The 23,600-nt window shown below is 42.4% G+C and overlaps 1 protein-coding gene across 1 annotated transcript in view; it reads left to right on the top strand.

Annotated features, from left to right (window-relative positions):
* Nucleotides 1-23,600, top strand: part of otogl (otogelin-like) — a gene marked incomplete at its 5' end in the record, with an annotated part of 29,242 nt that continues 5,642 nt past the window's right edge. Inside the window, 53 exons of the mRNA XM_080474795.1 lie at nucleotides 1-73; nucleotides 448-490; nucleotides 856-901; nucleotides 1,158-1,236; nucleotides 1,339-1,431; nucleotides 2,653-2,807; nucleotides 3,435-3,556; nucleotides 3,797-4,002; nucleotides 4,448-4,572; nucleotides 5,003-5,109; nucleotides 5,221-5,327; nucleotides 5,451-5,576; nucleotides 5,668-5,776; nucleotides 6,539-6,585; nucleotides 6,670-6,815; nucleotides 6,907-7,033; nucleotides 7,152-7,329; nucleotides 7,419-7,543; nucleotides 8,026-8,235; nucleotides 8,375-8,543; nucleotides 8,688-8,762; nucleotides 8,998-9,041; nucleotides 9,259-9,424; nucleotides 10,411-10,518; nucleotides 10,731-10,869; nucleotides 11,916-12,050; nucleotides 12,302-12,448; nucleotides 12,554-12,673; nucleotides 12,945-13,061; nucleotides 14,683-14,839; nucleotides 15,091-15,117; nucleotides 15,229-15,408; nucleotides 15,493-15,771; nucleotides 16,062-16,179; nucleotides 16,261-16,344; nucleotides 17,012-17,156; nucleotides 17,254-17,784; nucleotides 18,155-18,332; nucleotides 18,408-18,550; nucleotides 18,893-18,916; nucleotides 19,032-19,124; nucleotides 19,469-19,658; nucleotides 19,955-20,172; nucleotides 21,066-21,207; nucleotides 21,297-21,482; nucleotides 21,568-21,780; nucleotides 21,969-22,073; nucleotides 22,166-22,273; nucleotides 22,421-22,522; nucleotides 22,609-22,713; nucleotides 22,876-22,916; nucleotides 23,029-23,092; nucleotides 23,228-23,406. Coding sequence (XP_080330921.1) covers nucleotides 1-73; nucleotides 448-490; nucleotides 856-901; nucleotides 1,158-1,236; nucleotides 1,339-1,431; nucleotides 2,653-2,807; nucleotides 3,435-3,556; nucleotides 3,797-4,002; nucleotides 4,448-4,572; nucleotides 5,003-5,109; nucleotides 5,221-5,327; nucleotides 5,451-5,576; nucleotides 5,668-5,776; nucleotides 6,539-6,585; nucleotides 6,670-6,815; nucleotides 6,907-7,033; nucleotides 7,152-7,329; nucleotides 7,419-7,543; nucleotides 8,026-8,235; nucleotides 8,375-8,543; nucleotides 8,688-8,762; nucleotides 8,998-9,041; nucleotides 9,259-9,424; nucleotides 10,411-10,518; nucleotides 10,731-10,869; nucleotides 11,916-12,050; nucleotides 12,302-12,448; nucleotides 12,554-12,673; nucleotides 12,945-13,061; nucleotides 14,683-14,839; nucleotides 15,091-15,117; nucleotides 15,229-15,408; nucleotides 15,493-15,771; nucleotides 16,062-16,179; nucleotides 16,261-16,344; nucleotides 17,012-17,156; nucleotides 17,254-17,784; nucleotides 18,155-18,332; nucleotides 18,408-18,550; nucleotides 18,893-18,916; nucleotides 19,032-19,124; nucleotides 19,469-19,658; nucleotides 19,955-20,172; nucleotides 21,066-21,207; nucleotides 21,297-21,482; nucleotides 21,568-21,780; nucleotides 21,969-22,073; nucleotides 22,166-22,273; nucleotides 22,421-22,522; nucleotides 22,609-22,713; nucleotides 22,876-22,916; nucleotides 23,029-23,092; nucleotides 23,228-23,406 — 7,056 coding nt within the window. The remainder of the gene's footprint in view (nucleotides 74-447; nucleotides 491-855; nucleotides 902-1,157; nucleotides 1,237-1,338; nucleotides 1,432-2,652; nucleotides 2,808-3,434; nucleotides 3,557-3,796; nucleotides 4,003-4,447; nucleotides 4,573-5,002; nucleotides 5,110-5,220; nucleotides 5,328-5,450; nucleotides 5,577-5,667; nucleotides 5,777-6,538; nucleotides 6,586-6,669; nucleotides 6,816-6,906; nucleotides 7,034-7,151; nucleotides 7,330-7,418; nucleotides 7,544-8,025; nucleotides 8,236-8,374; nucleotides 8,544-8,687; nucleotides 8,763-8,997; nucleotides 9,042-9,258; nucleotides 9,425-10,410; nucleotides 10,519-10,730; nucleotides 10,870-11,915; nucleotides 12,051-12,301; nucleotides 12,449-12,553; nucleotides 12,674-12,944; nucleotides 13,062-14,682; nucleotides 14,840-15,090; nucleotides 15,118-15,228; nucleotides 15,409-15,492; nucleotides 15,772-16,061; nucleotides 16,180-16,260; nucleotides 16,345-17,011; nucleotides 17,157-17,253; nucleotides 17,785-18,154; nucleotides 18,333-18,407; nucleotides 18,551-18,892; nucleotides 18,917-19,031; nucleotides 19,125-19,468; nucleotides 19,659-19,954; nucleotides 20,173-21,065; nucleotides 21,208-21,296; nucleotides 21,483-21,567; nucleotides 21,781-21,968; nucleotides 22,074-22,165; nucleotides 22,274-22,420; nucleotides 22,523-22,608; nucleotides 22,714-22,875; nucleotides 22,917-23,028; nucleotides 23,093-23,227; nucleotides 23,407-23,600) is intronic.

The raw sequence follows: 23,600 nt of genomic DNA, 5'->3' as shown, positions 1-23,600 counted from the left end.
ATGAACTTAAAGTGGACAGTGAAACGATTTCTTCTCATGTCCTTTTCAGTCTCCCACCTGCTGTTACTTGAGGGTGAGTCACAACATTTTACCTATCCTGACCGCCCCGGTGCTCTTCTAATGAAGTTTGTTTCACAGAAGCGCAGGTAAACCGTAATGACGTTAATATTATGTATATAATCAAGTTGCATTATCCCTAAAAAACAATACATCCACAATATGTGTCAGAAGTGATAAACGCCTGTTTATATTAATGCAGTACATCATGTATAAACTGCTAATTTCCTGTGTTCAAACATATTCCATTGATTTCATTGAAAATATATATTGAGATACTTGAGATTATAGTATTTATCCTATGAACACTACACTGTTTAAGTAGCAAGATGTGGTTGTTTTAATTTTTTTAATTTAGCTTTATTCCTAATTGCATAACTTTGTGTTTAGGAGCTCAGAGTCGACTTTCATTGGCTGAGGGAAGACCACAGAGGTAAATGAAGGGGGCCAAGAGAAACTTTCTCTCTTACAATTAGTCTTCTATTAAAACAAAATTGTGTCATCGTATGGATTATGTAATTTTTTGTTGGTGATTGGCGCGATGGAGACATTTACAGTTTCTAGAGTATGTGATAGACTATGTGTGTGTGTGTGTGTGTGTGTGTGTGTGTGTGTGTGTGTGTGTGTGTGTGTGTGTGTGCGTGCGTGCGTGCGTGCGTGCGTGCGTGCGTGTGCACGTGCGCGCACATGGGATCACCAAGGAGTAGTTTGGAGTCTGAATTCAAGTGGTGTAAAGTGCACTTAAGTCTCCCCTCTGACTGTTTCTTTCCGCTAATGTGCATGTTTGTGTGTGTGCAGAAGGGCTAATGCACTTCGGAAGAAACGGGATCTCCTCGGGGAGGAGGTTTGTACACTACACCTAAGAGAACCAGAGGAGGTCAGGGCACCCACATGCGCACAACACCCTAACAGGCACAAAGCTGTCTTTGTAAAGCATGAGACACACTCACTAACACATGCACTTTCTCCCACTCAACCTGACGCAACTTTTAACTTACAGGAGGTACACGAGTGGCGCAACAGTGCAACAGAGACGTGGTTAAGGCTTGAACAATCTTCAAGGAACTACTCTAAGTGTCTCTTTTGTGTTGTTTCCTAAGACATACAGGCCATCGCTGTCAGAGGGTGCTCTGTCACGCAGCATTTTGCACAACTACACTGCCCGAGATGCCTCCTCAGGTAAAGACCAAAGTCACCCTGAACACATTCACAGGATCTCACAAAGTCAGTACACAGGTAGAACAGAATGAGAGAGTCTTGAGTTCTCCGTGTGTTTCCCAGAATACTGCGGCTGCCTCAATGGTGGTTGGTGTCAGGAGGATGGTGTGTGTGACTGTGCTCAGTTCCAGGCACTGGGAGACCGCTGCCAGATCAGTGAGTAATACACAGTCAACAGGTGTCTTCTTTTTGTGTCTGCTCAGATTTTTTTTTCCAAATCACCATTCCTGGTATGCAGCAAGCCAGCTCCTCATCAGGTATGATTAAAAAAAAGAAAAGATTTTTTAATAACAGAATTTAGTTACACACACATACAAGTCATTCATCAAACATCAATCACCAGCACACACTCATGTATCAATTATCAGATTTCCCGAGATTTCATTTTCTTTCATTCTCTGTATCTCTTTGTTGATTGAAATCTACCACTTTCTGTCTAAGCTCGCACACACGCACACACACACACGCACACACCCCGGGGAGGTAGATATAAAGTCACTTGACAAAGCTAATAGAGTAAGGACTGATTGATGGAGTTTCTGGTTTCTTTATTTTGAACAGGCCCCTTTATGCAGTATATCTTAAGATCTGATTGTGAAGACATTTTCATTTCACTGAATTAATTTAGTGTTGACACACACACACACACACACACACACACACACACACACACACACACACACACACACACACACACACACACACACACACACACACACACACACACACACACACACACACACACACACACACACACACAGAGTACAATATATTTGTTGTAATCAATAGAAAACAAAAAAACAACATGTAAAACTAAAATAAAGAGCAGGAGTCTAAAAATGAGACAAACCAGCAGCTTTCAATAGAAATAATTTTGAACACCCTCGCAATTTTAAATATCTCTGCAAGAGAGCTCGAACCAATCAAGATATTATAAGTATTAAATCCAACAGAAGAATTAATTAGATTATTAGGGTCTTGTGATTAGATGATACATTTTCCTGATTCACAAAATGAACCATTTCAGGTTACGATATGCATGACAACCTACTCACTAACAAGATTAGAAGATGTGACTCACTCTCACCACCTCCTTTCCCCGCTCAGAGTTTGGGAAGAGTCTTGGGCAGCATCTTGGCATTGCCAGTCATGGGGATTTCCTGCAACAAAGGGCTTTTAGAAAATTCAGATATTCATTTTCCTCTGATAAGTTCACTGAAATAGGAGGTGCTGAAAGATGAACCGTTGTTGAAAGAGAGAGGAGGTATGGCATGCTCTCTCAGTTAAGTGTCCACTTGTGACGTTTGTGTCGTGAAAGTCGAGCCACTTCATCATTACAAGAATCTTGCCTCAGTAAATTGCTTATTTTCCTCTCAGTACCTAACCAGGGCCAGGATAGAGACGGGATCTGCAGGTCGTGGGGTCAGCACCACTACGAAACCTTCGATGGAATATACTTCTACTTCCCTGGAACCTGCTCTTATGTTCTGGCCCAGGACTGCCACTCAGCCACACCCCAGTACACAGTGTGGGTAAGGCTGCTCCTAAGGCTGCTCCAGCATTAAACAAATTGTCATACTAACCAGACAAAATACATGCGATGTGCAGAAGAAGCATATTTTATATCATTCAGTAGCTTTGGTAAACCACTTATAACAGGCATTTCACTTTCATCTTTTGTTTTCAATATTTGGAAACCATTTTGGGTAACTGTTAGGATCCAAAGGCAATGACAAGCACAGCTCTTTTCTCTTTCAAATCTTAATTTAAAATTGCATTTGACTGTGTCAATGTTACTACAATTCTCAAATTGTTTACAGTTTTTGCCCTTCAGGTATTCATCATTATTTCTTGTCATTTAAATATAAGGTATTTATAACAATGGGTTTTTGAAACTTTTCTCAGGTCCCAAAGCTTTTTTTTTTATGTATTTTTTTTTTAAAATCCAGTCCAAAGTTCACATAACGCAACCAAGTATTTCGAAAGAGTTGCATGAATTTAATTATAGCCACTTGTTGCCATTGTTCACACCATCATCACCTGATAAGTCACTGTGTTTCTGAGATTGCCAGTTAATCCTCTTTAATACATTTCTAAGCTTGTCCCTCAAGGACCCTTCCCTTTGACTCTGCTCCTCACTGTTTCTCGTTTCCCCTCAGGTTCACAACAGCAGAGTGTGTGAGGGGAGTGTGTATTCATGTCCAAGAGCGCTCTCTCTGTTTTTCCCAAATGAGGAGGAGATTCATATATCTGGATATCGAGTCCATCAGGGAGGTCGCAGGTGCGTGCGTCATCTTGTGTGGATAAATGCAATGAGATTCAGCACAGTCAAGTCTTATTATAACAAAATTGGCTTTGTTTACATGTTTACATGTTTAATTGTTTTGTTAGACTGATTTAGAGGATGGGCAAATACTAGTGACAAAGTGTGGAGTAAGTTTACAGGACATGAATGTAAGTCAATGAACTGCCCCGACAAGGTGTAGAAACCTACGTTTGTGTGTGTTTCTTTGGATATCAGATTAAGTTTGCCTCAGACTGTAGGCGGTGTGTTCATCGAGCGATTGGCTGATTACCTGCTCGTGAAGAGCGTGTTCGGCTTCTCTCTGGCCTGGGATGGGGGCTCCGGTGTTTACCTGAAGATGAGCGAGGAGCACCAGGGCGCGCCGTGTGGCCTGTGCGGGAACTTCAACCACATCGCTGGTGATGACCTCACCACTGCTCGTGGTAAGACCGGCCTGACTGGCCCCCCCTCATCCTCTTATCCCTTCTCTCAGCAGCCACTCACTGCAATTATTGCTATTATACACTCAACATTGATTCTGGCCAATTACAGCAGCAACGAACCCGGGAGAGCGAGAGAGCGGTGGAAGGATAGGGAAAAACTGCTGGTTTTGGGTTTGAATGACTGCAAGAAATATCTTTCCTCAGATGAACAGTTACATGAGCAGTCGTGCTTGTTTAGGCTGAAAATTGGCCCAATGGACTGAATAGTAGACTCCACAGAGCATTCGCAAATGAATTCCTCTCCCATTTTATTTCCTAACAGAGAGATTGACTGCCAGCAATTGAACCTAAAACCTATATGAAATGCACCTTTGCGTACCACACATGCTTTCATGGATTTTTTTTGGTCTTCATTCTCTACATGATTGTTGACATTATGTTTCAGGCATTCGAACCGATGAGCCTGCGGTGTTCGCTAACAGCTGGGCAGTGGACCTGCCTCATGAAAGAGCTTGTCCCTCAGTAGATCTGGACTTCAACGGGCCCTGCCATTCTGAGTCAGACATGGATGTAAGAACTTCTCCGTCGTAACTACTCAGTGCAGTCACAATGGCAAATGCCCCATTCAAGTTTATTGTTTGGTCATTTCTACACCATAACATATAGCTAAAGCGTATCTTTGGAATTTTCAATTGTGGTCATTTATGGCGTAGATGTGAAGAAAATAGGAGCAAACACATGAGCTTATCTGTATTTTTGATTACATAAAAGGTACAATTTTAAAGAATGAAACAATGATTTTAATTATTATAGTTTGTATAATAAAACTATGTTAGACGCTTTGTGATAATACATTATGGGGAAAGTTCCCTATGGGGAATTTTCCTATGTGTCTTAATTTTCTGAGATCCATCTGAGTTTTTACAGAATGTGTGAAAGCAGGCCAAAAATATATAGTTTTATTTTCAAATTGCCTTACATGTATTGTGAATGTGCGCAGGATGCCATAGAGAAGTGCAGTGCGCTTCTGTTCTTTCCATTTCTGTCCTGTCATGAAAACATTGACCCAAATCCCTTCGTTGCCAGCTGCGTCGCTGACCTTTGTATGTAAGTGTGAAAACTTAAAATGAAATTCATAAACATTTAACCTTTAGTCACAAAAAAGTTATTTTGTAAATACCAAGGGTCTGAATAAATGTTGCATTTTTCATTTTTCAGCTCGGACGACGAGGAAACATTTTGTCGAGTCTTGGTTGAGTACACCCGAGCCTGCTCACATGTTGGATATCCAGTACGAGAGTGGAGAGACAGCTTCCCTTCTTGTTGTGAGTTAATGTTCACAGTTCCACTTTGTCAAGTGAATTCACACAAGATGTGCTTATCCATTGCGATATTTGAACTCGGGTCATGTTCCATCCTTCCTCTTAAAACTGGGTGTTTGTTTGTAGATGATGGATGTGAGGACAGTTTTGTGTATAGAGACTGTATCAGCTGCTGTCCGCCCACCTGTACATTTGAGAAGGAGTGTCTTGGAACCAACCTGCATTGTCTGGATGGATGCTACTGTCCTGATGGTATTTACACAAAACGTTAAATAACAAATGTGACCTGTCTTTAAAATGTGTGTTACACCAGTGGAGCTCAAACTGCACTCCGTCCACACAGGCCTTATCCTTCAGAATGGAACGTGTATTGCTGTTTCTCAGTGTCCCTGTGTTTACCATGGAACATCCTATGTGCAGGGACACGTGCTGCAACAGGGCTGCAGCATCTGGTAAGTGAATATCGCCCCTTTAATGATGGATCGTGTATAAATAAATAGTTAGTGCTAAACATTGGGAAAGGTGTTGCTTGTGTAGGATTTTATGTGAGCATACAAAATATTTAACGCTTTGACTAAACTTCTTACAGTACCACGTTGTTGTGTTTTGTCACTCTCCCACTCAGTGCACTGGCGTGCTGGTGTGCTGTTTATTAAAAAATAATCAATTTAAACTGATGACAATATATGTGAGCATATGGGCTGTGCACATAAAACTGCTGTTGTGATATGTCTAATCTATTAAATCAGATTTATTAACCTTTTTACTGATCTCAAGAGAGGAATTTAAATCTATTGAGAGAAGGCTTTACGCTTTGAATATTTCTGAATTTGATCTGTCCAGTTCAAATCACATTCATCTATGACCTTCAGTAGTGATAGTACCAACCAATTTCAAAAGATCAACTGTTGTCAGGTTCATGACTGTCAGACCGACAAACAGCTTTTAACCTGTTGCAGTCTGCTGCAAAAAAAAATACAATTAATATAAAAGGATCTATAGCTGATGTTCATTTGTTTTAGTTAATTCCTGTTTTCAGAATCCATTTAATTCGGATGATTGTAACAATTTTCTTTTGTACTGGTAACAGCGACCTGAATCTAAAAGCCGCGGGGCTGAAACGTTTTATTGTACAAGTATTTCAATGAGTATATTATGCAAGGGTTAAGAATGGCCAGTGTGTGCTGTTTACTTATTCTGCTGTCATTTTTCAGCGTTTGCATGGGAGGGGTGTGGAACTGCACTGAGAATAACTGCACGGGTGAGAATGCCCTTTAAAGAAACTTTGAAAACAACAAAGCAGTGAAATCCAACTCAGAAGCCTCCTCCCTCTGTCTTTTCTCAGCCGAGTGTTCGGTTGTAGGAGATGTGTTTGGGACAACATTCGACGGGAGGATGTTCCTCCAGCCGGGGACGTGTCAGTACGTCCTGGCAAAGAGCCGCAGCAGCAGCAGATTCACTGTCACACTGCAGTACACCACCTGTGCAGAGGTAGCATCCACAGCTACCCACATGTGCGCCGTCCTGATGCTGCAGTGTTCTACCTACAGACATGTACTGTGGTTTGTGTGTGTGTTAACAGCAGCAGGCATGTATCCAGTCAGTGACGGTGGTGTTGGATGAAGACGTGAGCCATCAGATCACTTTAACAAGAGAGGGGGAGGTGGTAATTGGTGTCAATCCAGCACCTGCACTCCCTTATGTTGACGGTAAGAATCACACATTTTCATAATACTTCCTTTCTGCCCTCAAATTATGAGAATTCACAATGTATCATTCGATCTAGTGTCACTTGTCGCTATGTTGTGCGTCACGTCTTTTGCACAGATGCAGTTGAGGTGCGGAAGGTGACCTCCGTGTTCACGCAGCTGAAAGCAGGGATTGGTCTGAGGCTGCAGTACGATGGTCGAGGGGGGCGAGTCTACGTGCATCTGGACAGTCAGTGGCGGGGGCAGACGTTGGGTCTTTGTGGAACCTTCAACGGAAATCTACGGGATGATTTCCTGTGAGTACTTCTCACGTCTGTACCAATGATAGAAATGCTACAATATATTTTGAGATATAATTTGCAGCCAATCTATTTTGTGTGTGCAGATCTCCTGCAGGTATGATAGAGGGAACACCTCAGCTGCACGCCAACGCTTGGAAGGTGTTGTCTGCTTGTGTTGCTCCTGTTAACCTGCCAATTATCGACCCATGTGAGATGAATCAACAGAACGGTAACAATATATATATATGTGTATTTTCTTTTTGCATATTACTTGACTACGAATTTGAAAATGATGGAGGATTGGCCCTTCTGTTATGTCACCGTTAAATTGTGTTGAAATTGAGGCTTTTTGTTGTTGTTAGAATAACACAAAATAATCAACACAAATACATTGAATGTTTTTTCATTCACAAACAGATATTTTTTTCATTAGTAAATAAACACATGTAAAGAATGTGAAGCACCATTATACAAATTGTGGAGAAAAACAAAAACTGGTTGTTCTCATGAGGAACATTTAGGTTATTTACATAGAAAACTGTGACAAATTGGATTGTGATTTTTTTACTACCTTGAAGATTAAAATTGCAGGATTAAAGTTTAATCATACCATCCCATACAGGATATTCAGTTCAAATGCGAACAGCTTTACAGACTGTCTTATTGATATCGAGGTAACACTGTATGTATTTCACTGTACATATCTTCTAGTTTTCTATGCGTCCCAGTGTGAGGTGCTTTTGGGAAGTATATTTGCTCCGTGCCACGGCTACATCAGTCCGAATGTCTACCAGCAGCAGTGCCGTTACCAGGCTTGCCGCTGCGGCGGCAGCTGTCTGTGCACCGCACTGGCTCACTACACATACCTGTGCTCCAAACATGGAGTCCATGTCAACTTTAGGTCACAAGTCTCAGAATGCGGTAAGTCTCTGACTTCTAAATTTTAATTCAGTGTTTGCTTTTTATCTAATGTATGCACTCTCGATTAATCATTTACTGCAGTTGTGTTACAGTCTGTGTATGAATGGCTCCGACCATGCTATTTGTGTGGGATTTACAGGAGTGGTGTGTCTTGGAGGCATGCTGTACCACTCGTGTGTTTCGTCTTGTGGCCGATCCTGCCGCGCGGTGTCCAACACTGAGACGTGCAACTCTGATGACTGTGCAGAGGGATGTGGCTGCCCAGATGGTAGATACTATGATGATGTACGCCAGCGCTGCGTGCAACTGTAAGGCTTAAGCACCTCATACATCATCCCCACAATGATCATCAGTTGCCATTTGGCCAGAACAACAACCATTAGCATACATCAACACAGCGAGCATCATCAATAAATAATGTAATCTGAATAATGCCATGAGTGTCTCTTCAGGTCGCAGTGTCACTGTTACTCTGTGGGTGTTGTGTCGCAGCCAGGGGAGGTGACTTTCAGTGCCTCTGGCCCCTGGTGAGTCACAGCTTTTTTTTAAGAGAGCAGCTAATTTCCCGTTAGCGGCTCTCATTGTTGCATGCAATGTAACATACATGCACAGAGCGTCTGACTCATTTACGAACGCTGTGAAAACCTGACATTTTATCGAATGTGACATGGGGCACTTAAAGTGACCTTGTGTTTGATAACATTATTCTTTTTCCAAAAACTCATCACTTTCTTCCTCCTCCCTTCCTGTCTCCTCCATCAGCCTGTGCAGAAATGGGAAGATGGAGTGTGTGCCAGAGGAAAAAGGTAACCTCTCTGCACTTTCCCCCTCCCTTCAGTTCCTGCTCTCCTTCGTTCCAACAACAAAGTGGTGTTTCAGGCCGTGTCCCTCTTGCTGTAATCAAGAGCCTTATGTCTGTAGACGTAGCTTGTTTCCCATGGCTGGCAGCAACGGTTGATGTTCAAGGCGACTTTGGCATTGATTTTTCTTTTGTCTGTGTACGTGCGTGTTTGAACATCGTAGAGCCAGATAGCATAGAGATTGGTGAGTGTCCGGAGGGGAAAGTGTACCACAGCTGCATTGAGCAGAGAGGAGGAGTGGCCTGCGCGCCGACCTGCCGTAACCTGATGTTGAACCTCACCTGTCCTCCCAACACGCCGTGCATACCTGGCTGTATCTGCCCTCCCGGGTAATATAAAGACCTGCTGTGTTGTTAATTGTTTTTGAGTGACCACATAGTTCTTTCCAGTCATCTTGGCAGAACACACTGTTATTTTCCCCTCCGCTCCTTTCATAGAGGCAGCTACTTCCTTTCCTGCAATTTAGCTATTTTGTGATCACCTATTAAGTGATCAGTGCTTTATTGTGATGAACCTTTTCTTTTTTCTCTCCGCTGCCAACTGCTTTATAATGCAGTAATGTAACCCAAAACATTAACAAAAAAAAAACACTTTTATGGAAGTGACACAAGAAAAGTTATCTTTCTGTAAATGGGTACCAAGCAAACTTTTATAATCAGTCATTGGTTATGTGCATTCTAATTCTACTTACTATCCTTTAACCAGTCCACTCTGGATAACAAAGGTGACATGGCCATTTTAGTTGAAGGGCAAAATTAAGCCCAATTTGATCTCAATAGGGCCAGGCCATAAAAATCATATCCTAAAAACTTAAAATAGACTGAAAATACCCTTACTGTTTCATTGCAACACAGTACATCCAGGAAAGTGTTCACATTTAATGCACTTCTTACAAATTCTATGAACATCCTGAAATTTGTTTTTAAAATAATAAACAAAAAACAAGTTTAATCTGAAATCTCCGGTGCCCGTGTTTCTCTTCAGAGTCATATTGTCAATAACCTAAGACCTTAAAATTTTTTCAGCCTTCAGCATGCTTATTTTCACAAACTCACCCTCAAAGCAGGGTATTGATCAGTGAGCTCTTACCGCTGCATCTTCCTGCAATCGACCCCTGTTATGTCTGTCTGAGTGTTATGTCTGTTCATCTTCCTGAAAAAGTGTGACTTTAAACTATACGAATTGATCAGATTAAAAAAGCTGAGTTTTATAGAAAGCTCCTTGTTTCAGTGCACATTTCAGTTGCCACTTGGCAAAATCTTCCCATGCCTAACTGTTTGTATTCATACTGCATACCTCTGTTACATCCACAAAGGCTGGTGCTTCACCAAGGGGAGTGTTACTATCCAGAAAACTGCCCCTGTGCCTGGCTTGGACTTGAATACCTGCCTGGACAAACAGTGGAAACACCGTGCTACAAATGGTATGTGCCTGTGTTGTACTCGCTTTCTCCATTTCTTCACCGAAGAAAACCAGACTGGAAGATGTATTTTCTTCCACGTAGTGCAGCGACCTGTCTTAAAACATTCTATTATTCATCAAAACAATTGTACATGTTTGGTCTAAAGTAGCACTTTTGTCCCACCTGTTTTCTTTTTGTTCTTCTCATGTGCATCTTCCGGCCCGTCCCCTCAGTGTGTGTCATCGCGGCTATTTTAACTGCAGCTACTCTCCATGCCCGGCTGTGTGTACTGTTTACAGCGACAGACATTATCACACCTTTGATGGCCTCGAGTATGACTACCACTCTGACTGTCAGGTCTACCTGCTTAAAGTGAGTATAGTGTGTTTCAATCTATGAAAGTGTTACCCAATGAAATGTTGTTTTGCAAAATACATTTTGTAGATTCAGATTTAGCCTTAAAAAGCCCATCATTGAGTCACTGAATTATTGCACGTGTATTGTATGTGTAAGTGTTGACTTGGAAAATAAAATGTGTGTAGGACCAAACTAAACTGAGGTTCAATGAGCATTTTGCTGCCACATTTAAGACCAAAATCCTTGTGAAAGCCCAAATCTTTCAAGAGCTCTGGATTTAGATTTTTTTTTTCCACTTGACTTCTCAATAAAGTAATATCCCAGATGGGAGAATGTAGAAGAATGCAACTACCAGCAGTGACAAATTGAATCTTTCACAGAAAAAAGAACACGAAAAAGTTTTTGTTTTTTCAAATAACAATTAAATCGTTTCAAGTTGTAGTCACTAGGTTTTAGGAGCTGACTGTAATCTAACACGATGGCATGCATCATGCCAGAGATTCTGCCCCCACACTGCTGGTTGGCGATCATACGGGGTGTCGATGAAAGGGCCGACTCTAGAAGGAACATCCACAATATTTCACAACCAATACTGATTTGGATCTGGGAAAGAAGATCCAAGCTTATTTTCTATTTTTGGAAGCAAGTAGCACTTTTAATTAGAGCTGATTAAGGCGTGTATTTGTGTGCAGGTGGGGTTTGCACCATGGTAATGCTGTGCAAAGAGGTATTGACACAAAGAGGCCAGTGTTCGCTTTAAACCCCAGGGCTCCTGCGCTCCCAGGGATATAGAATTAGAATTAGCAGAACAGACATTGCGATTCAGATCCAACAGACTGCCGGCCACCGTGCCGAACTGAAAAGAATAGGGGGGAAAAAGGACCCATAATAGGGTTGCTTCCTCTTCTTGTCAAGTCTTTTGTATCTAAAATGATGGCATTGAAAGATAAAGCTGAATTTCAATTTTGTTTCTACTGTTCTATTAACAAAAAAAACCAAAAACGCAGTGTTGCAGAGATTAAAGGTTTGAAGGTTCATATTTTGTCTTCCTCTCTCACCAGAGTGCAGGAGAAACTGAGATATCCATTGTCGCCCAAAACAAGGACTGCTATGAGAGCGGCATTGTGTGCATGAAAATACTGGTTATTCACGTGGGACTTACCAAGATCTACTTCACTGACAACTCTGGCAACCCTGTATGAAACACATGCACACAATCAAAGTCTTTGCAAGCCAGTTAAACTATTTACCTGTGTGTGTGTGTGTGTGTGTGTGTGTGTGTGTGTGTGTGTGTGTGTGTGTGTGTGTGTGTGTGTGTGTGTGTGTGTGTGTGTGTGTGTGTGTGTGTGTGTGTGTGTGTGTGTGTGTGTGTTCTCTGGAAAGTTTAACGAGTATTTCAGGCAACATTTCAGTGAATACTTCTAATGCTGATGTTTATCTGCATCAGAGCCCTTCCACGGTCGTAGGTCGAGGGTCGGAGTTTGAGCTTTGGAAAGCAGGCTACTACACAGTGGTGCACTTTTCCAATCAGGATCTGACTATTCTCTGGGACCGAAAGACAACTGTACACATCAGAGCTGGACCTCAGTGGAAGGTCAGAGCTATGTGCACATTTGGGAAATGACAGTGTTATTCAGAGAAAATACACAAGACCACAACTCAATGACACTGTTTTTTTTGTTTGTTTTTTTTCCTCCAGGGACATCTCAGTGGACTGTGTGGAAACTTTGACAGTGTGACAGTGAACGATATGACCACATCCAGCCACATGGAAGTCAATAATGCACAGACCTTTGGAGATAGCTGGGCCCTGGGACAGGTATGAGTCAGCTCATCTCCTCTTCTTCATTGATTCCCCCTTTAGCCTCCTTTGTCTTTCTGTCTTTGTCTATTTTCCTCTTTCTCACTCATCACTAGCTCTCTGTTGCTCCTGTAATTTATGTGCTTGACTCCCTCGAGTTCACCGTGATATTTAAGAGTAATCAGACACTCAATCACCTTCTGTGTGTGTGTGTGTGTGTGTGTGTGTGTGTGTGTGTGTGTGTGTGTGTGTGTGTGTGTGTGTGTGTGTGTGTGTGTGTGTGTTTTAGTGTGAAAGTGACTATTTAGTTGAGCGACCATGTGAAGGGGACTTGGGGAGACAGCCGTACGCCAAAAGGGAGTGTGCTCTCCTTTACAGTGATGTCTTTGCACCTTGTCACAATGTGGTGAGTCTCTGTGAAAGGAAGCGCACGCACACACACAATTCACCGTACAGAGTAAATGTATTTTTTGAAAGGTCATCTTGCTTGCGTAAGAAAAGCAAAGGTTATTAAAAGGCTATGGGAACAAATCTTAACTGATCCTAGGAAGTACACTGTTCCTCAGAGATAAATGCCAAAGCAGAGGGCTAGGGAGCACAAAACTGTCAGACACATTTCAAGGTTTTATCTCAGTAGAGTAGTTCTCTCTGAGGCCACTAGGTGGAGCCATGTTAATGTGCACAAGTGCATGCTTTGGGGGAGTAAACCTTAAAAAATTGGTGCATCCAGTACTCTTAATTGGATTCATTAAATTCACTCGACAGTATGGTGACAGGCAACCACAATTCCTTGAAGACTACTGGAAAATACAGGTTTAGATTTTTGTCATTTAACCATTTTCTTGCTTCACACTAAGCCATGAACACATTGTGGGTGAAAGTGATCATCATTTATTTTACTGTAATACAAGTGCAAATCGTTTGCCTTCTCCGCAATATATCTGATATTCCTTTTGGGATGCAGCCACTTTTTTTTCAGGCTGGTTTTGAGGAATCCCTTTTTTATTGTGTTCCTCAGAGATCTTACTTCTGTTTTCCAGAACTTATCTTTTATGACTCCTATACAGTATGTTTGACTTATTCTGCTCTGTGGACATCACACTGAATTATTTGTGCCATAGAGTGGTGGAAATAAACTTGGCCCTGGTTCCTATCACTATAAATGTGGCAGCTGCCTGATTCTGCCCTTTTCCTGGCAGAGTTTGATTCTTTCGTTGGATCAATAAGGAAAAGCCAGTTTCACTCAAATAATAGATCCAAAGGCCTGCGATCTATAAGTTTCCTCTTACAGGAGGTTTATTCTTCCTGAAGATTGACAGAAAACTTTGCATTTCTGTAAATGCAGTCAACTAAATATCATGTACATTACTTTTTCTTTCTATCTTTCTTTCTTTCTTTTCTAAAGGGCATGGACTAACTTCAAATTCAATTAAAGTTTACATTTTCAATTCGAAACCCAGTCTAATCAAAAATAAACAAAATCTATTAGGTTCATGTTTCAATTTCAAACATAAATATTGTTGGGTGGGAAATATGCTGGCACTGAAATTTGAGAGATTTAATTACAACTTGGAGGAGATTTTCCAAAATCCTAAACTTGCTGAGTGTTTGCATTAGAGTATGATGATTCTCAGTTTAGTTGTGACATTGTTACTTCAGCCAGAAGGCTGCACAAAAGTCAGGGAATGTCTGCTCTTTTAATGTCTCCTAAACTAAGAAGTATTACAGAACAAATATTGCTTTGAGCTGAGTATTCCAACAGCTAGACAGAGCCTTCGGACAAAACAAGTAATTTGTGATGCATTTTGTCGATTTGTCATAGAGCTCATGTGATACCTTCGGCACCAGAGGTTGACCCACATTCCTTTGTCCTGATATCTCATCGCTTCTTCCTGTCTGAATTATTGAAAACTACTCACCCCCTCAACAAGACCTCCCCCAGTTTCTCCCAGCGAGATTTGGCCTGGTTCATTTTATGATTGATTGTGTGTTCGTGTATGTGTCACTGTGCTTTGCCTCCCCTCCAGGTCGATGTGGCTTGGTTCTATAGAAACTGCCTGACAGACACTTGCAACTGTAATCGTGGGGGGGACTGCGAGTGTCTCTGTACGTCCATTGCTGCCTATGCGCACAAATGCTGTCAACAGGGGGTCACAATACACTGGAGATCACCCTCTGTCTGCCGTGAGTACACAAACACACACAATGACACATATACGCACACATCGCGGTAGTGCGTTGGTCTACTTTGTGTCAGTCGGGGTTGTGACCCCTGCTCACCTCGCTGACCCGCTTTCATTTGTTCCTCCACCATTCTGCTTGTTCGGATTCCATTTCCATATTCATTTGTGTTACATCTTGCATGTTATATCCTTTTTTTTAAATGTTTAAATGAGTGATTAAAGTCTCCTAAACTACCTTACTCTTTTTTTCAGCCTATGATTGTGAATACTATAACCAAGGTATGTATGAGTGAGAATATATGACCTGTCAGATTTCCTAGCCTAATGCGAGAGTCCTCTCTGACTCATCATTATACTAATTGTCCCTGTCATTGTCTCATTTCCTCACAGAGCTCGGCGAAGGCCCATTTTCCTTGGTGAGTGCTGTCTATAATGATACCATGTTTGGGGTGAATCGCACCAGCAGCTCAGTGTTTCCACTTGTAAAAGAGAAGCTGGGTCAGCCGCCTGGCCCATCTCTACTGTTCAACTTTATGATCACAACAGGCCTGCAGAAGGACAGAACATCACGTGAGAGTACACATTCTCTTGTTTCAAGTCTGCTTCTATTTGTTCTTTCAAGGTGACTTCACTCATTTTTGCTTGCTGTCCCAGGTGTCCCTGTGGTGTCTCTGGAGTCTGCAGAGAGACCAAACTATTTCTTGGCCGTGTCAGGACGCAGTCGTCTTCAGTTGGAGCACTGGAGTCGAGGAGACGAATTCAGTCGCAGAGCAACCTTCATCCAGCACCAGGGGCTGTTTCTGCCAGGTCACACCTCGTTCGAGCTTGTCGGCCAACCTGGAATTTTTCTGACACTGACGCGCACTGCTGCTTGGGCCCAGAGATACGACACCTCAGAGGCCTTCAAAGCCAGCAGCAGTTTCTCCCTCGAGGGTTAGCAGCACAACACCCCCCCCCACACCCCACACACACACAAACACACACACACACAGACATCACTCCAGAAACTAAGGTTTGATTAAGATCGTGTGCTGGTTTAGAAAATGTAAGAAACTTACAATTGAGTCATGAAAAAGGCAGTAGCAAAAAAATGCCGTTATCATTTTTTATTAGCACAATTTAACAGGCGAGTTGTCTGACGTTTTAAACATGAGCTACATACATTTAAAAGACCAGAAATCTGCACTTCTTGTCCTGAAGAGCCTTTTCACCTCTTTTGGCAGAGAGCACGTTTGTGATACCTTACCGGATGATGTGTGAGTGGCGCTACCAGGCTTGTGCAAGCCCGTGTGTCCAGACGTGCAGTGATCCCAGTGCCACACGATGCCATTTCCTGCCTCCGTAAGACGCATGGTTCACCTAAAGCATTGCTTATGCATCGAACACGGGTTCCAGTTGTGAATTAGTTTCTGTATGTTGCAGTGTGGAGGGTTGTTTTCCCCGTTGTCCTACTAACATGGTCCTGGATGAAGTCACAAGGAGATGCGTCTACACAGAGGACTGTGAGTAGAATGAAGCGATTTCAGGTTGTTTCTCGGTACATAGACCATTTCTTTCATGTACACTCTGAATCATGGATGAACTTATTAGAATTTAGTAGTCATTTGTGACTTTTCTGTGACTGTCAGAATTAATATGGGAACAAATTCTGGGATATTACACTCACTTAAGTATGATCTGGCAGGAACACCTAACACGGAGCTTGCCTCTGAATTATTTCTGTGAAAGCAATTTTTCAGGAAGGTATACACCAGCGGTCAACGACCTTTTAGAAACTAACAGCGACTACTTTATTTCAAACTTCATGAGTAATTCCAGTTTCAAATCATGTACTGAATTTTATGTACTTGCCCTGTAAGCCACCATGTTAGCCGACACCTAACTTTTATTACATTCTTGAATAGTTTTTCCTTCAGTCATTTCTCTTTTAATCAAAACAGCAATCTTGTTTTTTATTCCATCTGCCCTTGATAAAAAAAACTAATACTTACACATACACAACATTTATAATTGTTTTAAATCAATGGCTCCACTGTACGTGCTCATGGGATTTTTATTTTTTATTTTTTAACTATAGGTGTTTCCTTTCCCCCGACTCCGACATCCTTTGCATATGTGACACGATCTAACCGAACAACAACGCCACCACCTGAAACTACAACATTGACCACAGCGTCTCGTACTACGACCACAATGCCGACAACTACAACAACAACCACCGCTACGACCACCACTACGACCAGAGCAACAACCACCTCCTCCACGACTGTCAGGCTCACCACAACTACCACAACAACCAGCACCGCTCCAAGCACAACGTTAACCACGGAGGCTGTCACCACTGTGCCCATCCCGGCTCCAACCACAACTGCTCCTCCCACCACTGTTTCTACCACTCTTCCTCCCTCCACCCAGCCAACAACTGCTACGACTGAAATGACTCCCCCACAAACTACAGTAACTACCACAACTGTCACCTCAGTGGCACCCACGACTCTGCCCACCGTACCCACTACGATTCCGCCGACTTCATCTCCTCCCTCTCCCACCACCTCAGCTTCCACCGCCATGTTGTCCACTCCAACCTCCACCCCCGCTACCTCACCAACAACACCAGCACCGTCGACCTCCTCCACACTTCCACTAACCCCAACAACAACACACCCGCCACCCACCACTGTCCCAACGCCGACCACCACCACTTCTGAACCTGAAACCACCACCAAATCATCAACTACCCCTCCACCTGCTCCACCTCCTACAGCCACTCCCGTTGAGACCATCGCTTCAACAGATACTTCAACAGTGGTCGTGACAACCGCAACACCACCTCCAACAACCAGCGAGCCCACAACTACAGAAGTAATGACAAGTCCGTACACCTCTCCTATAACAGAGGAAACATCAACCACACATCCTTTCCTCTTGCCCACAACTCCCTGCACAGTAAGTGTTTAGTACACACACTGACTAAACAGTCTTATGGCATGCATTCAAACAACTGGAGGAGAAATCAGTACAGTTTAGGTTTACATTGTGATTGATTACTTCCATAAATAATTCAGTTAGACTGATTTCTTCTTGGTTTCATTATTAAGAAGTCTTTTTCACAACCTACTTCATAGCAAGAAAGGTGTTACTCATGGCGCTGAAAATGGGTTTATTTGTAATTAGGTGTATCATTAAAAAAAAGAAAATGTATGTTTACTATGTCAGTTGCGGTTTACAGTGACTGTTCGGACTATGGCATGGAAAAAGGCTATTTAAAAACACATGCATATATTCATATATATAAATGTATATATTTGTTTTACAGCCTCCATACTCCTATCGTGTTGACGAGTGTGCTGAGCTCATATGCTTCAATGGAGAGTTGCTACTTCACAACTCGTCCCTCCATTGCCGCTACAACACGACTGCACCTCAGTGCAGCTTGCTGGGCCTGCCCATCCTCCTCAACACAGACCCCTGCTGTCCTCAGTGGCAGTGCCCATGTACGATCAGTTGCATATGTTGAAATATGTCCATATTATTGAATTACTGTCCATATTCTGGGTTTGTCTCTGCAGGTCGCTGCACTGTGATGTCGGACTTACGTGTGATCACATTTGATGGTAATAATGTGGCCTTATATGACAATGGCTCCTATATTTTGGTTAATCTGCCTCGAGAGATGATTATTGGGGCTGTGGAAAAATGTCCAACCAGCCAGGTAAGATGGAAAGTGAAAAATATGACCTTCATGTACCTGTCACAGGCTTCTATATGAACTGCATTGTTGTTGATAATTAATGTTTTTCACATACAATCAAAGATGCACTTTATGGTTGATTCGATCAAGAAAGCAAGTTGAACTGTGTCTTTCTTTCGACATATACTAAATATGATTTCTATTTATTCAGTTTATTACAGTCCTGCCAGAGCCCTGTTTGGGAGTGTTTTGGTTATTGTGTTATAAAACAAAGTAGTAGATGAAAAAATGCACTGATGAAACACTAAAAAGTATACACCTGATAATCAATTTTTGGTAAGTGAAGTTTTGGTCTTTTTGCAGAGTGTAAACTCCATCAGACGAACTGTGAGTAGAATGTCTTCTGGTCCTTGTCATTCTTTGTGGTCGTGCTTGCACTCAAATCAAAATATTCATAAAAAATTATATGTTCATAAAATCTCTCATTTATATTCCCAACAAGAGTCCCACAGGGGGAACATCTGGTCTTTGTTTCAAGAAGCTGAACATTACCACCTCCTCCTACAGAATTATTATCAATCGACTCGATCGCAAGGTGACTGAATTAATTGTGATTTTATTTTATGACGCTTGACTTGTCAAATATGTGCAATGAGTGAGTGTTTCTTTCCATTTCCCCATAATAACTTCAACTCAAAATCCATCATTTATTCAGTACGATTGTGTATTTGTTATGATTGTTTGGTCGAGCTGTGGAAGTCCAGAGGGGCATCATAATAGCTATAAAGAGACACAAAGTTGTATTTCTTGGCTTTTTGATACTTTTGGAATTTTCTCGATACCTTGGAAAATCTAGGTGTTATGGTTACAAGAAGTACGCATGCCAAATCCTGTCAGCTCCCAAGTAAATGATTTGTCTGTTTTTTTCTTTATCTTCAGGTTACAGTAAATTACAGACCTGCTCGACTTCCTTTTTCACGCCACTCCCTTTATGTGGAAGATACAGGCAGCATGTACCTGATCCACACACCTGGTGGGATCAGCATACAGTGGTATCACAGCACCGGCATCCTCGTGCTGCAGTACATCGCTCCAAATAACGCATCTGTGCCCACCCGAGGCTTGTGTGGTGAGTCCACATGCAGGCACACACATATAAACACATCAGCTTTGACTACATCCGCGCCAGCCTCATTTATCTAAGTGCCATCTTTCAACACCTAAAGGCTTAATGTCTAAATTGCAACATCGCTTTGACTTGAGTCATTATGTGATATGACAATTTGAGACGTTGAGAGCCATTCAGTTTAATTAGGCACTTTCACATAGACATTTTCCCACTCTACACCCACGTTGCTCACTGTCTGTAGCAATACAGGTTAAACATAACACCTGCACAGAAAGTCCACCTGTCCACTCTACCAGGTTGCTGTGATGGGAACCCTGAAGATGATCTGAAGCTGCCCAACGGCACAGTGGTCAGAGAGGTGGGAGACATGATGCTCTTCCTGCAGGCGTGGAGAGTCAACACCACTGATGAGGCCGAGCACACTCGCAGGGTCGGAGACAACTGCACCACCGGTGACTGCTCTATCTGTCTTTCTATGCTCCGACAACGACCATTCACGCCATGTCACAGCAAGGTACTGACTGTTCACACGGTGCTCTTCAAGCTTGATTGCAAAGTGTCTTTGTTAGGATTTTAGCAAATGAAAACACAATTAAATCATATGAATATTGAGTGAAACATATAATAATCTCTATGCAAAATCCCAAATATTCTTTCACGGCAGCTATTTAAATGTGAGGATATTTTATTGTTCCATATCACTGTGATTTTAATATATTTGGGTTTCGAAGAAGTCATAAAGTATAACAAGCTTTAGTTTACCATTTATCATTTTAGAAACCAACATAATCAGCTATTAAAAAGATTTAAAGGGATCAACATAAAATCTAAACACCCATTCGCTGAAATACAACACAAGCAAATGAAATAAACTGTAGGGAGTTGTAAACTTACTCAGGGTTGTTGTATTCTCATAGTACAAAGATTTAATTTTAATTGAGTTTAGTGTAATTTATACTTGTTATTGTGTTGGATTGCTTTATTAGTTATTCATTAATAAAACCAGGTTTGGTTACCCTAAATTGCTCACGCAGTAGGTGTGTTTTTGAGAGATTGTCCATCTCTGTGTTTGTTCAGATATGGATTGACGACCTGCCTTTACTTCCAGTCAGCTGGGATGCTAAAGCAGTTTAGCATATGGATGGACATCTGAATACTTTGCGCTGCATTTGCTTTGCTCATATAAAGACATAATCTTGCCTAATTAAATAATAAAACGGTAAAATCATGTTTTCCGACTTTTGACTGTTTTGGAATTATTGTGGGCTATTTTTGCTGTCAGCAAGCAATTCATAATTACCTTGTAGTGCAATAATTACAGTAGTGATATGTCAGGGTACCCCCTACAGAGGCTCCCACTGTACCCTTACCTCCGACAGTGCACATGACCTGGTTGTGTGCCTGCAGGTGCCTCCAGAACAGTTCTGCGACATCATGTGGGCAGGGGACCTGCATTACAAAGATCACCAGTGTGACTTTCTGGCAGCCTACGTAGCAGTTTGCTACACGCATCAAGTCTGCATTAGCTGGAGACGTCACAACTTCTGCCGTAAGGAGACACGGGCAAAGAAATGCATGTTTGCAGATGTACCTGTTCTTCGATTGCTCGTACATCTCTAAGGGCCTGTCGTCTTGTAGCATTGCGGTGTCCCCCCGGTAAGGAGTATCAGCCATGTGTGAGCACCTGCACCAGCCGCACCTGTGTGAACAGAGAGTACTACGAGGAGACCACCTGCTCCTTCATCAGAGAGGAGTGTGTGTGTCGCAGTGGCACCATCCTGCACCGTGCCGACTCCCCTTACTGTGTAACAGAGGATCGCTGCGGTGAGTGAGAGAGTAATTACATGCCTTTGTGATGAGCACTGTACTGTTGGACATTGTGCGCACATCTTGGTCCTGGTGTATCCAGTGTGCACAGATAATGAGGGGAACCCCCGGGCCCCGGGAGAGGTGTGGAATGGCTCTGCTCGCGGCTGCTGTCTGTACAAGTGTATGGAGAATGGCTCTGTGATAGCTGTCGAACCAGACTGCCACTCTGTTCCCACACCACTGTGTGAGAGGGAGGGTGAGTACGTGCTGGATGTCCTGGAAGAAGGAGCCTGCTGCCCAAAGAAGATATGTGGTATGTTTAAAAGTGCTCATCTTTGACAAGTAAATCAGTTCACTCAAAAAAAGATGGTCTTTGTGAGATGTTATTTAACCTTTGCAGTTAGTTCCATCTTTGGTTCAAACTCTTCTATATTGATATATTGTTAATCATGTTTCTGGCACCAAAAAAGCTATGCTATTTTTTCCTTCACCTCTTTTCAGAGTGTAACATGACCATCTGTGACAGCGATGCTCCGCCTTGTGATAATGGAAACAGGCTGGTGATTGGGTACAGCACCATGTCCTGCTGTCCAGAGTACCGATGTGGTAAGAGAAAGCTTTCATCACTCATGTTGCAAACTTTCTTTTTATGATGCCACTTGGTTAAACTTTTGTGTTGACTAAATGCGCTCCCACAGAGTGTGACCCCATGGCATGCCCTCCCATCTCTTCCCCCGACTGCAGGGAGGATCAGTTCCTCGTTGAGGTCAGGGGGCAAAAATCCTGCTGCTACTCTTACCTGTGTGGTGAGTTTTAATTGTTATACACAGGCCAGTCTAAAAAAAAACATAAGTCTGTAGGTCAATGTTGGAGCCCCACTGGGAGTCCCTCTTACCCACTTCCATCAATTACATCAGTAAAGCTGTGAATCTCTCTCTTCTCTCTGTGACCAGTGTGTGAGTCATGTATTGAGCCTATTCCAGCCTGCTCGCATGGAGAAATTTTGGCTGTGGATCTAAACACCACCAACAGCTGCTGTCCGCAGTACCACTGTGGTGAGCTGCGTGTGTTCACTCGCGTGTCCGCATTCTTGTATCCGTGACTTCAAAGTAATATTTATATCATCTCCCATGCATCACAGTGTGTGATGTCAATCTGTGCCCCGAATCATCTGTGAGCTGTGCACCTGGTCTCTCTTTGGTCCAAACCGCTGTTCCCGATCATTGCTGTCCTCAATATCACTGTGGTATTCAAAAACACTCCAGTTTTTTTTCTCTGTTTATTACTGAGACCCATTCATTACTGCAGCAATTATCTTCAAAGTTGTTATGCCTGTCACGTACTTGGATAAACGTCAATCTACTTCTCACTAACTTTTTCCTTTTTTGTTTTTTACTGCTATGCTCAGCGTGCCAATGTGAGGACAGCTCCCTCCCCATTTGTCAGGTGGTAAGTCAGCAAAAAACTCAGACCAAAGTCACAGTGTAATCAGGGTTTATGCCAGAAGGAGGTAAAAGTGAGGAAAAAAATAGTTAAGTCAGCACTCTTGTTTTTTTCTCAGGGGGAGGTGTTGGTTGAGGTGCCCGGCAGGAGCGCAGAATGCGGCTGTTCTCAACACTCATGCCGTATGTGTAAACCATTCTGGACACCTGAAAGTAGTGTGTCAACAAACTATCTATCGGCAGTATTGGTTTTGTATCACAAAATGTATCATACACAGGAGAAATGTCTCATCCTGTGTTTTGTGTGATCTTGTATAGAGAAAGCAGAAGTATGTCTTTTCCAAGGGGTGACTGTGCTGAGCCCGGGCCAGTCTCTGGTTCAGTACTTTGAAGGAGAAATGTGCTACACCGTTCAGTGCCTTCACCAGCGAGACCCAGATTCTGGCTTCTATGCCATGGAAATCACCTCCGTCAACTGTACCCAAAAATGTGGACCAGTATGTACTCAACACATTTATCTTGTAGAGTTTTTGGATGTTTTTTTTACTCTGTTTTTAAAAAAATGGAATATGTACTGTTTGAAGTGCATGACAGTGCATTTGGGTATCCAGCTTTTCTTTGTTAATGCTGCATTATCCCATCGCAAATAACCACACTTGACTCTTAGAATTAGTGGTATGTTTTGTGGTTA

This window comes from Lipophrys pholis, assembly GCF_963383615.2.
Source record: "Lipophrys pholis genome assembly, chromosome: 11".
NCBI lineage: Eukaryota > Metazoa > Chordata > Actinopteri > Blenniiformes > Blenniidae > Lipophrys > Lipophrys pholis.
The sequence above is the reverse complement of the archived record's forward strand: the minus strand, read 5'-3'. Positions and strand labels throughout refer to the sequence as shown.